This window comes from Furipterus horrens, unplaced genomic scaffold (assembly GCF_987537825.1).
Source record: "Furipterus horrens unplaced genomic scaffold, mFurHor1.1.pri manual_scaffold_2, whole genome shotgun sequence".
In the NCBI taxonomy this organism is placed as follows: Eukaryota; Metazoa; Chordata; class Mammalia; order Chiroptera; family Furipteridae; genus Furipterus; species Furipterus horrens.
Genome location: NW_028327172.1, coordinates 194,290,510 through 194,303,034, shown reverse-complemented (window position 1 = coordinate 194,303,034; position 12,525 = coordinate 194,290,510). Strand labels below are relative to the sequence as shown.

The following is a 12,525-nucleotide window of genomic DNA, read 5'->3' as shown; positions in this document are numbered from 1 at the left end:
CCTCTATTGCTCTGCCACTGTCAAGGGTATTTTGCCCTCATCTGCATGATTATAACTAGCTTACCCACACCACATCTAAATTTCAGCCCAGGTAAGGGAGAAAGAGCAGTAGAGTGCAAGAAATTTGTGAAGAACCTGATCTGGAAGACGTATTCATTATTTCCATTCACAGTATATGAGTAGAACTTAGTCATATGGTCACACCTCACTGCTGCCAGGGAAACCGCCAAGTTTAGTCTGCCTACGTGACCAGGTGTCTTTCAACGCAAGCAAAACAGCACGAACCAAGATAAGAGGAAAAATGTATAGCTTGTTTATGGCTTGCTCGGAATTGGCTTGGGTGAAGGTATGGGCTTTGAGAATTTACAGAAAATCAGGCTGAAGAAGAAAGTCTATTTCCATATCTGGAGAGTTTTGAAAGTTAAGCTGAAGTCAATAACTCAACCATGCTGGATAGAACCATAGCATTATTAAAGTGGTTCTTAGGGAAGATTAATCTGGCATTATTGAAAAAAATATTTGCTAAAGAAATTTTGTAATTTTGATTATTCTATTTTGGGGCTAATTAGAATAATAGATACATAGTTCAAATGCTTGAGCTCCCTGCCCTGGTATCCATATTAGAATCATTAGTAGACACTGGCATTTTTTTTTTTCCCCACTGAATCAAGACATGGCCTTACGATATTTTTCCATATAACATCCCAGGAAGCCACTACCATTTAGCTGTTATTTACATATAAGAGAATTATTTCCCATTTCTGGTTGCTAAGAAGTGTACTTCCAGAATTTGACGTATTAAGATCATTTGGTAAGCAAAACATACATCAAAAGTATTGCTTTATTTGGTATGGTCTTTGAGTGGCTTTGACTTTTGACTATTCTGTAGGTCACTGTAGTGTTACCTGTGTAGATTTGTTTTTATTTATCCTGCTGAGGACTGTCTTGCTTCCCAAATGTAAAGATTGCTGTCTTTCATCAACTCTGCAAGATTCTTAGCCATTATCTCATTGAATATTACCTCTTGCCCTTTCTATTCTGTCCTTCTGGAATGTCTGCTAGATATATATTGGACCTTCTCATATCTCTTTAATTCTCTTACAGTTTTTGTCATTCGTGTAACCTGGATAATTTCCTCAAATCAGTTTACTTATTTTCTTCTTCAAATTTCTCTGCTCTTCTGTCTATCCCATTGAGTTTTTGTTTTATGACTATACTTTTTATTATTGGAAAGTACTTTGTAGTTGTTGTAGAAATCTGTCTGGATGTTTTTTAAGTCTTTTCTCATACTTATGAGTCCTTTTATGTCTTTAGTCATTTTTAAAGTATTTTATGATCTCTCTCTCAGATAATTCTGTTATTTTTAGGCCTTCTAACATTTGCTTTTGATGCACTGTTTCTTTGTGAGTTTTCTCATTTTGAATTGTGAGCTCGTATTCAGCAGGGCTTAGCTGTGGACATTTTTTTCAGGGTTGAAAGAGGCTTTGGATTTGTTTTTGCTAAACACTGCAGGGAGTTTCTAGACCACTCAAAGTATTCATACCATAGTGAGGATAGGAGGTAAAGTCTTTGATTTGAACTTTTTCAACTTTTTTCTGACCCAAAGCTGAGCCCAAGTCGAAAGACTTCTTTACTGTCTCCTTTTACCAGCTGCTTTGTGTAGCTGCAGCATCGGTTTCTACTCGCACTTTGGTTTTTAGTTTGATCTTTACTTACGTCCCTGGAAATTTTCCTTCCCTTCTTTCAGGCTTATCTATGCATTTAATGAGCTATCCATTGTGTGTCATCCAGGATTTCTAGATATTTGTAACAGTGGGAATTTCACGTTATTAGTCCAACATATAACAGAAATTAAAGCGAGGTACCTGTTTATTATTCAGAGTGACTTTGAATGTTGGGTTTATTTGTGGTGATAATATTTTCATTCCTACAGTCACCGGTGAGATCAGAGCCTAGCAACATGCAGTTTTCCATGATGACCGATGACCGAACCTATGCTGCTGAAAACACAGTGAGAATTAAAATCAAATTTATGCCCAGATTATTTTAATAATTTTGTAGACTGTACTCTCTCCTTTTCTTGGGTGGTTCGGAATCTATAGTGATTAATAAATTATGGTCTGTCACTTATTAAACCAGTGTAGGACTAGAAGTTGTTTTCCTGCTGCTGGCTACTTCGTATTACAGCAAAGAAGACATCTTCCTGTTGCAGTTAGTGTTGCTAGTAGGGGTACCTTTATAAACAGACATTGATTTCTGTATAACTTTTTTATTTTCATTATCAGATGTGACCAGAGCTCTGGAAATTGTAGCTGCTTTTTTTAATACCTAAGATGCATTTCTCTGCCATATTTTAACACCCTAAAATCTACAGCTTTTACAATCAATATGCCTATATTTAAGTGAAGTAATGTCTCTATTTCTTAAAAAGCTATTATTAAATTGCTAATGACTTAATGATTGATAACTCTTAGAATCAATATTGGGTTGGCCAAAAAGTCCGTTTAGTTTTATTCCATAAAATAAAAGACACATTTTTATTCTTTCCAATAACTTTATTGATTTGGATATTTTGGGTATGTCAGCTATCTCCCACGTGGTATAACATTGATTATTCTAGTTAATATCTCTATTTGGTCACTATCAACTTCAACTGGTCTACCCAACCATAGAGCATTGCCCAGTGAGAAATCTCTAGCACAAAACTTTGCAAACTGCTTTTGAAACATTCAGTCAGTCACAGTACCTTCTCCATACACTGCTCAAATTTTTTGCATTTCAATTGTGTTATTACCTTTCTTGGAATAATAAAGCATAATATGCCAAAAATGTTGACTATTTTCTTTCCTCTTCAATATAAAAATGGCTACACAAAAATTCAAAAATTTTGATAAGTCTTTTTTTTAAATGCATGCTGATATGACAGCTGTTACAATACAATCTAACAAAATTGTTTCAAATGAAGTTCAAGACAACTAAGCGCTACTAGAGCCATCTTACAGAAAAAGACAAATGAACTTTTTAGTCATCCCAATATATCAAAGTGTTTCTCTTTATATATATATTAATCACTCTTAATGAGCTAAGTAATACACTCTTTTTTCTCCCCAGCACAATTACACCCTCCACTAAAAATTACAGTTAAGTATTGACTTGTGTGAATAACAGAGGGACACTTGTCTAATCACATTGACCAACAGGTGATGGAAAGAGTGATGATATAAAAAGCCAAGCTAGCATATCCACATGGGTGTGGACGTGTCATCCCAGATGGTTCAAAAGGAGAATGACCTTTTAGGATGGAAGACTCTATATTCTGAATATGAATTCAATTTTGATGAAACTGTTTCAGTCCTGTATTGCACAGTACTCTAATGAGAGATATAGAGAATTTAAAATAGCTATTCTACCTAGCTATTTTAGTGTACTTTAAAGGATGTATTAGATATGTATAAAGCCAAGGATTCTTCTCAGACTATAGGTTAGTAAATTGTATTATTTTAGTTATATTGTTCTCTTAGTAATTATAGCATTTAACACATCTAAATTTGACTTGTTTTCATGAATTACGTTCACATATTTGAATTTGCTTATTGTTCTTTTCATGAAGTACTGAATAAGTCATTTAACAATCTCTTGATTTTTTCCCCCCCGCAGATAAGCGTGGTGGTTGGCAAGAAAACATTATTTCTTTTTCATCTCAATGACTCAGATAGCACAACTTATCTGGAATTTAAGCAGTACTATGGCAACATTGTCTGCTATAGTTGGTATGTACAAAAAGATCATTACAGAAAGATATCCATGAGTTTTCCCTTACTAATTATATTTAAATTTGCCTGTATCATTTTCACTTCTTTATGTAACATTTTCTGGATTACAGACTATGATTCAGTATGTGTAACTACCTATCATATGGTATCTGGCACATAGCCCTTGATGAAATATATTCTCTAGTTTCTTCGTTTTAAGGTACTTGCTTATATACTGTAATTTCCAATGATAGTTTCCCTTTTTACTGTATTATTGCCTTTGTTCCTATAGGTATGGGGATGGCTACATCATGATTGGTTTTTCACGTGGAACTTTTGTGGTAATTTCCACTCATATTCGAGAGATTGGCCAAGAGGTATTTCAAGCTCATGATCACAAAGATAGTCTAACCAGTATCGCAGTATCGCAGACCCTTAACAAAGCTGCTACATGTGGTGATAACTGGTAAGTTATATTTACAAATTCCCAGGAAAGCTTATATAAAATATAGTCAATAGATTCAACAAGACTTTTGTAGCCCATATGAATCTGTCGCCCCAGCTAGTATGGCTCATTGGATGGAACATCGTTCCATAAACGAAAGGTTTCAGGTTTGGTTCTGTCAGGACACATACCCAAGTTGCAGGTTCAATCCCTGGTCCAGGTGCATGTGATTGCCAGTCTGGCATCTACAGTCCCTGGTCAGCGCACAATGTCCCCAGTCTGCACACACTTATGGGAGGCAACCAACTGATGTTTCTCTCTCACATCAATGTTTCTTTCTCTCCCTTCTTTTCTTCCCCTTCCTCACTCCCCCTCTCTCTAAAAGTAATGGAAAAAAAAAATGTCCTCAGGTGAGAATAAAAAAAAAAAGAATATGTCAACCATACTTTCTTGCACTCTAAGAACATGTTTGCAATGAAAATTTCTAAGACTCCTTGCCCTTAACACTGATGGCAAAACCTAAAATACTTAATGTAAACTAAATATAAAACCTAAATGGAATATACTTGATAAGCACTTTTAAAAATAAAATAGGAAAGACTTCCAGCCAAGATGGAGGCTTAGACACACACACTGTGTCTCCCTCCACAACTAAGAAGAAACACAATTACCTCAAAACTAGAGACAACCAGAAAATCGAGCTTCATGGAAGTCCGACAAATGAAGATACAAAGAAGAAATACTCATCCACACAAATAGGAGGGGCGGAGCCTGGGCGGAGAGGACACAGTGTGGTAGTGGCAGCAGCGGCAGCAGCAGCAGGCCAGCAGAAAGCACAGTCACATGTTTTAAAAAGTGGGGAGGAACACCTAGGGAGCTCTCCCAGGACCAGATCGGACTGCACAGCTCACGTCCCAGCGCCAGGGAAAATCGAGCCTCATTGCTTTTGACTGTGGAAACCAGTAGGGGTTGGGGCGGAGGAAGAAACTGCCAGTCTTTCAGCAGAGTCTGCTTGTTTAAAGGGCCCCACGGTCCTAGAACTTCCGCAGACCCACCCACCCTGGGAATGATGGTCAGGAGAACAACTAGAGGGGCGCCACTTCCTTATGGAAGTGGGAAAAGTGCCTGGAAAAGGGGTGAGTGCTGAGCAAGTAGCATTGTTCCCTCAGACCCCTCCCCCCCACACAGCGCCACAACGTGGTGAAACAGGTCTCCCTATACTGAAGAATACCTAAGGCTTTGACCCTTACAACATAACAGGTGCGACAGCTCTATCTAAGACACAGAGGCAAACAAGCACAGGAGCCTGTAATGATGAGACAGAGAATTGTGGCCCAAAAGATGGAGTGGATCAAGGTTCCAATGGGAGAACTAAGCGACAAGGAGATATAGCCAACCTAACAGACAAAGAGTTAGCCAACCTAAAGATGCAGAGTTCAAAACACTGGTGATAAAGATGCTCACAGGCTTGATAGACATGCTTAAGTATGGCAGATGCATAGGGGAAGAATTGAAGGCTATGTTAAATAAAACGAAGGGAAATCCACGCAAAACCAGTGGTGACGGGAAGGAAACCGGGGTTCAAATCAATGATTTGGAACATAAGGAAGAAAAAAACAGTCAACCAGTACAGAATGAGGAAACAAGAATTGAAAAAAATAAGGAGAGGCTTAAGAACCTCTGGGACAACTTTAAATGTGCCAACATCTGAATCATAGAGGTGCCAGAAGGAGAAGAGGAAGAGCAAGAAGTCAAAAGCTTATGTGAAAAAATAATGAAGGAAAATTTCCCAAATTTGTCAAAGGAAATAGACATACAAGTCCAGGAAGCACGGAGAGTCCCAAAGAAGCTAGACCCAAAGAGGACCACACCAAGACACATCATCATTAAAATGCCAAAGGTTAAAGATAAAGAGCGAATCTTAAAAGCTGCAAGCAAAAAGCAGAGAGTTATCTACAAAGGGGTGTCTATAAGACTAAGGGGGGTGCGATTCCTAGACGGAAGGGAGGTACTGGGCAGCGGGGAGCAAAGGGTAAAAAATTGGAACAACTGTAACAACATAATAAAATGTACTTAAAAAAATAAAAATAAAATAGGTGACTTCTAGTCAAGATGGAGGCATAGGTAGGCACACTTGCATCCTTGTACAACCACTAAAAGAATTACAACTAAATCTCAAAACAAATAACACCCAAAACTTTCAGAAAATTGAACTGTATAGTCCGACAACCAAGGATTTAAAGAAGCCACATTCATTCAAGTGGGTAGGAGGGCAGAGATGTGGAAACATGACGGAAGGACGAAGAGATGCAGTGTGGCATGGAGAGGCAGTGGCAGCAGCAGAACAGGCATGGGAGACCCCACATTCATGTGTGGTGAATAAAAATTGAATACCTTGGGAATGAGTGATCTCAGTCCCAGGTCAGACTGCACAGCCCAGGGTTGTAGCACCTGGAACATAAATCCTCATAACCTCTAGCTGTAAAAACCAGTGGGAGTTGGGACAGTGGGAGAAACTGCTGGATTTTCAGGAAACTTTGCTTATAGGACCTGCATTGTCTTAAAAGGGATGTGAGCCTACCCACTCTGGGATTCAACACCATGGCAACATGTGGAAGGGCGCCAGTCACATATGGGGAATGAGTGAAGTGACCGGAAATGGGGCAAGTAATGGGCAAACCCAGGAAGCCCAGCAGCAGCACAGTCCCCTCTCTGAGCCCTCCCTGCAATGCAGAGCCACAAAGTGATGAAACAGTTGCCCCACCCTGGCTTTGCCCCACACAACATACCAGTGCCTTTTATAGGGAGTCAAAGCAGCTCTACCTAATACACAGAAACAACACATGGAGGCTGCCAAGTTGAGGACACAAAGAAACATGGCCCAAATGAAAGAACAGGACAAAACCCTTAAAAAAAAGAGCTGAATGAAATGGAGGTAACCAACCATAATATGCAGAATTTAAACACTGGTGATCAGGATGCACAAAGAACTCACTGAGTACGGTAACAACATAAAGGAAGAAATAAAGGTCACACTAAGTGAAATAAAGAAAAATACACAGGGAACCAACACTGAAGGGAAGGAAGCCAGAATTCAAATCAATGATTTGGAACACAGGAAGAAATAAGCATTCCTACCAGAACAGTAAGAAGAAACAAGAATTCAAAAAAACAAGGATAGTACAAAAAGACTCTGGGACATCTTCAAAAGTGCCAACATCTGAATCATAGGGATGCCAGAAGAAGAGGAAGGGCAAGAAATTGAAAACGTATTTGAAAAAATAATGAAGGAAAACTTCCCTAATTTGGCGAAGGAAATAGACATACAAGTCCAGGAAGCACAGAGTCCCAAACAATCTAGACCCAAAGAGGACCACACCAAGACACATCATAACTAAAATGCCAAAGGCTGAAGATAAAGAGGGAATCTTAAGAGCAGCAAGAGAAAAACAGAGAGTTACCTACAAAGGAGTTCCAATAAGACTGTCAGCTGATTTCTCAAAAGAAACTGCAGGCAAGAAGGGACTGGCAAAAAGTATTCAAAGTGATGAAAAGCAAGGACCTACAACCAAGATTACTCTATCCAGCAAAGCTATCATTTAGAATGCAAGGACTGATAAAGTGCCTCCCAGACAAGATAAAGCTAAAGAAGTTTATCATCACCAAGCCATTATTATATGAAATGTCAAAGGGACTTATTTAAGAAAAAGAAGATCAAAACTATGAGCATTAAAAAGGCAACAAATTCACAACTATCAACTATTGAATTTAAAAAAATAAAGTAGGCAAACAACCAGAACAGGAACAGAATCATAGGTATGGAGATCATTTGGAGGATTATCAGTGGCACAGGGGAAGGGAGAAAATGGAAATGGTGCAAGGATTAAGAAGCATAATTGGTAGGTACAAAATAGACAGGGGGATGTTAAGAATAGCATAGGAAATGGAGACGCCAAAAAACTTATATGAATGACCCATGGACATCAACTAAGGGGTGGGGGGGATTGGTGAAGGGAAAGGGGGTTACTGGGTGGAAGGTGGGCAAAAGGGAAAATTGGGACAACTGTAATAACATAATCAATAAAATATACTTAAAAATAAAATAATAAAATAGGCAGTCCTGGGTAATGGAGTAAGCATATTCCACCCCGTCTCTCACTGAATACAGCTATAAAACCTGTACAGAATGCATAGAACAGCTATTTAAGGACTCTGAAAAGTAAATAGTAGCAGGCAGAATGACTAAGAATACCAGAATTTGAAGTGCGACAACTAGTGTTGAGTCTCCCATTTGTCTCCCAGTCTCAGGATTCAAGGCAGCCTGAAATCCAGAACTGTGCACCAGAGCATAGACAGAGGAGCTCTGAGAGAACCTCTCTAGTTCTGGCTCAAGTGGCAGGAAAGAGAACTCCTAACACTCAGAGAGAGGTGGGGAGATCCATCAGTTTTCTCTCTTGTTCTTTGTTCTCTCGTGTCCTAGCAACCAAGCAATCTCACCATGGCAGCGGGAACCATGGCAATGTTTGCAAGGACCCACAGGCACCTAAAACTCAGATAGAGGGTAACCTTCCTCTAATTGGGGGAGCTATGGTGCCCAAAAGGCAGGACAAGCTCCTGTTGCTTTGTTTTCTCTCTGTCCTCTCCATGCTTGGCCACAGGCACTGGTGCAGTTGTGGGAAATACAAGGCAAAACATGGTAACTAGAGCCCCAGGTTCCAGCTGGAGAACCAAAAAGGGAAGCCCCAGGAAGCTGAAAAATACCAGGTAGATCCCAGAGAGAAAGGAGCTCTGGAAAATAGCCCTATAAAGGTATTTATGAACTCCCAGATTTACCCCTAAGCTGTGTATATGTATCTCACCCTAAACACATACCAAAGACTTTGAGAACTGAACTAAGGGATAGGTCATAGCCCAGGTTCTATACTGGCCACTGAGTGACCACATAGGGCCACATCCAAATACCACCACAAAGGCTTTGAAAATGGAACTGACATTGAAACCATAACCCACAGAAGGCTGGTTGAAATTTGCGGCCTTAACCCATCTGGGTTGATTGCCTGCTTTAATAATAATAAACTTTCTCCTTGGGATTTAAGCAAGACAGAGAGCCTCATAACATAATATTCAAAATGTCCAGAATATAACCCAAATTACTTGACATACAAAGAATCAGGAAAATTTCAACTCACTGTGAAAAGGCAATCAAAAGAAGCCAAGGCCAAGAGGATAAAGACGGCAGCTATTATAAAAATGCTTTTAGAGGTAGAGACTAGCATTCTCCAAACAAATGGAAACAGTTTCAGAAGAGAAATAGAACCTATACAGAAGAACCAAATGGAAATTTAAGAACTGAAATATACAATTAATAGCAGAATGGAGATCACAGAGTAGAGAGTCAGTGAGCTCGGAGATAGACAAGTAGAAATATTCAATCTCAACACAGAGAAAAAGATTGGAAAAAAATGAACAGAGCCTCAGGGACTGAAATAATGCCAAAAGGTATAATGTTTGTGTCATAAAAGTCTTAGAAATAATGGCTGGAAACTTTTCACATTTGGCAAAAGACATAAACCTACATATTACAGAAGCTCAGAAAATCTCCAAAACGATAAATCCAAAAGGAATCTGGTCCCAGATACATCATAAACAAACTGCTAAAAACCAGGACAAAGAAAAAGCCTTGAAAGCAGCCAGGGAGCAACATTTTGAATGACTGGATTTCTCATATTAAACCACAGAGGACAGAAGGAAGTGTCACATTCTTAAAGTGCCAAAGGAAGAGAACTATAAACTGAAATTCTGTATCGAGTGAAAATATCCATCAGTAATAAAGGAATAAAACCATTCCCAGATGAAGAGAATTTATTGCTAGCAGACCGGCTCTAAAACAATTGCTGAAGAAAGTTCTTTAGACAGAAGAGAACAGATGACAGAATTTGAGGCTCTCAAATTTCCTTCTGTCAAAAAAGAGCAATAGAAATGGTAGAGCCTGGGTAAATATAATGGGGTATTTTTAAGTTTTGAGATCCTTAATGTATATGTGGCCACTGAAAGGAAGAATTATAATATTCTCTGATAGTGTGTTCATTGCATGAAGATGCAATATATAAGACAACTACAATATAGAGGGGAGAGTTCTTATATGTGCGATTTCTATATTCTGCTTGAAGGTAGTCTAAATGTTTATTATAAATAGAGAAATTAAGTATGTATAGCTTATAATTGTGAACAGAAACAATTTTACTTGAAGCTCATGTTTAATTTTGTTTTTTATTTTTGTTTTTTAGCATTAAAATCCATGACTTGGCAGAATTAAAAGACATGTATGCTATAATCAACCTAGATGATGAAATTAAAGGTACTGATTTTTCTGAAGTAGACATTTTATCATCCCAATTACAGAGTAGTGTGTTTGTTATTGTATGGTTTACATCTTTTGTAGGAGGAATACTATTAACACCCATCACTAGAGTTTCCTAAAATAGCCTCCTTATTTTAGTAATTATGTTGAGTCATACTCCTTGACTAGAAGTTCACTTTGATCCAAAGACATAGTGAATTTTATCCCAATTACAATGATAAAATCTAAGTTCTGATACACATTCCCTTTAAGTCAGTATTGAACAAATTAGTGCTTATGTTCATATGTCAACCCATGGTGAATTTCCTAGTCTAAATAAAGACTCTTTACACTTAAAAAATTTTGGAGATTTTTATGCCTCTGGTAGCATAAGGGAAAATAATTTGCTTGTTTATCTGCAACAGTGTATTTGTTTTTTAATAATCCTTTGTTTTGTAAATTATTTCAGGGTTGGGTACCTTGTCCTGGACAGATGATGGCCAGTTGCTGGCACTGTCTACCCAAAGGGGCTCCCTCCATGTCTTCCTGACCAAGCTTCCCATACTTGGGGATGCCTGCAGCACAAGGGTTGCATACCTGACCTCCCTTCTTGAAGTCACCGTAGCCAACCCTGTTGAAGGAGTATGAAAATTGTGTTACTTTTATTTTATTAATAAACTCAAAGTCGTTTTAGCAGTTGGTTTACTAGTAACTTTTCTATATTATAGGAGCTGCCGATCACAGTTTCTGTTGACGTGGAACCCACCTTTGTAGCAGTAGGACTTTATCACCTGGCTGTGGGAATGAATAATCGAGCTTGGTTTTATGTCCTGGGAGAGAATGGCAAGTCTAAATCCAGTTGTTTTCTTACCTAGCATATAATTTCTTATCTTATTTGGGAAGCACTTGTTCTCAAACTCTGGGTCATGTGCCATATACTTCAAAAGACCAAAAGTCAAAATGTCAGCTTGGTGTAAGGAAAGATTTATTGATCAAGAAGGCGTCAACCAAGAAGATGCGAGACTTATCAATGCCTCAACTCTATTTTACCTGCTGGACTAGGTTAAGGATTTTTAAGCAGGAGAAGAGGAGTGGGAGGGGAGTTAAGGTAAATTCCTTAGGTCTTCAGTCTCTTGATAAGGTTTCAAGTACATTCTAAGGCACTATTCAGGTCACAAGCGTCAGGGGTGGTGTTGAGTCTCCATTGTTTTTTTGCAAAGTAAGCTTGTAAATTATTATTCCTTTCTATGAAGAACGATAAACATTGAACTGAGATGTTATCTATAGTTTTCCCAAAACTGTTGTTTGAGGAGTAGGTCACAAGTTATCGACCCAGGAACCGGTCAAAGTCTCCCTGAGTTCCACAGTTTAAACCTTAAGCAACCTCTGAATGCAGGGGAATGGGGAGGTTAATATAGCTTCGTTAGGGGAAAAGCAGAAGATCTAACTTGTGGAGGTGAGCAGAGGGTCTTTAAAGACCAAGTCTTCCACTTTCTTCCTTCAGACATGTCTTTCTTAGTTTAAAGAGTTTTATGAAGCTTCTAAAGTTTTTGCATAATTTTTGGAAAGGTTTTGTTCTTTATCTTAGTAGTGAAGACAGCTTGGTATAAGGGGTAGAGTATGGTTTTTAGAATTAGGCTCTGGGTTCAAATTTCCCTTCTGCCTCATTTAGTTAGACAAATTCTGTAACCCCTTTGTGTCTTGGGTTACTCATGTGGAAAAGGAGGATTCTTCTACTTGTAAGGAGTCGTGTGGAAAATTAAAATTTGTGCTCTGCCTTTGCACAGTGACTTTCTTATGTACTCCTTGGTCCGGTAGGTATTTAATAAAAGCTGTTTCCCTCCCCGATTTTATTGTTTGAATAATGACTATTAGCATCTGAAGGGAACCTTGCTTTTTCTTCCCCTCTGCCTCCCCTCCCCCATCCCTTCCTTACCCCACAGGAGGTCAGATAGCCCTCAGCAATAGAGCAAGCCTGAGCATTATTC

General features: G+C 38.7%; 1 protein-coding gene across 1 annotated transcript in view; it reads left to right on the top strand.

Moving 5' to 3' along the window:
* The window catches only part of LOC150020232 (WD repeat-containing protein 19-like), a 41,084-nt gene that overhangs the window by 14,504 nt on the left and 14,055 nt on the right, over positions 1-12,525 (top strand). Inside the window, exons 7-12 of the mRNA XM_090267394.1 lie at positions 1,934-2,011; positions 3,658-3,770; positions 4,045-4,218; positions 10,485-10,555; positions 11,007-11,179; positions 11,266-11,380. Of these exons, the coding sequence (XP_090123520.1) occupies positions 1,934-2,011; positions 3,658-3,770; positions 4,045-4,218; positions 10,485-10,555; positions 11,007-11,179; positions 11,266-11,380 (724 nt within the window). The remainder of the gene's footprint in view (positions 1-1,933; positions 2,012-3,657; positions 3,771-4,044; positions 4,219-10,484; positions 10,556-11,006; positions 11,180-11,265; positions 11,381-12,525) is intronic.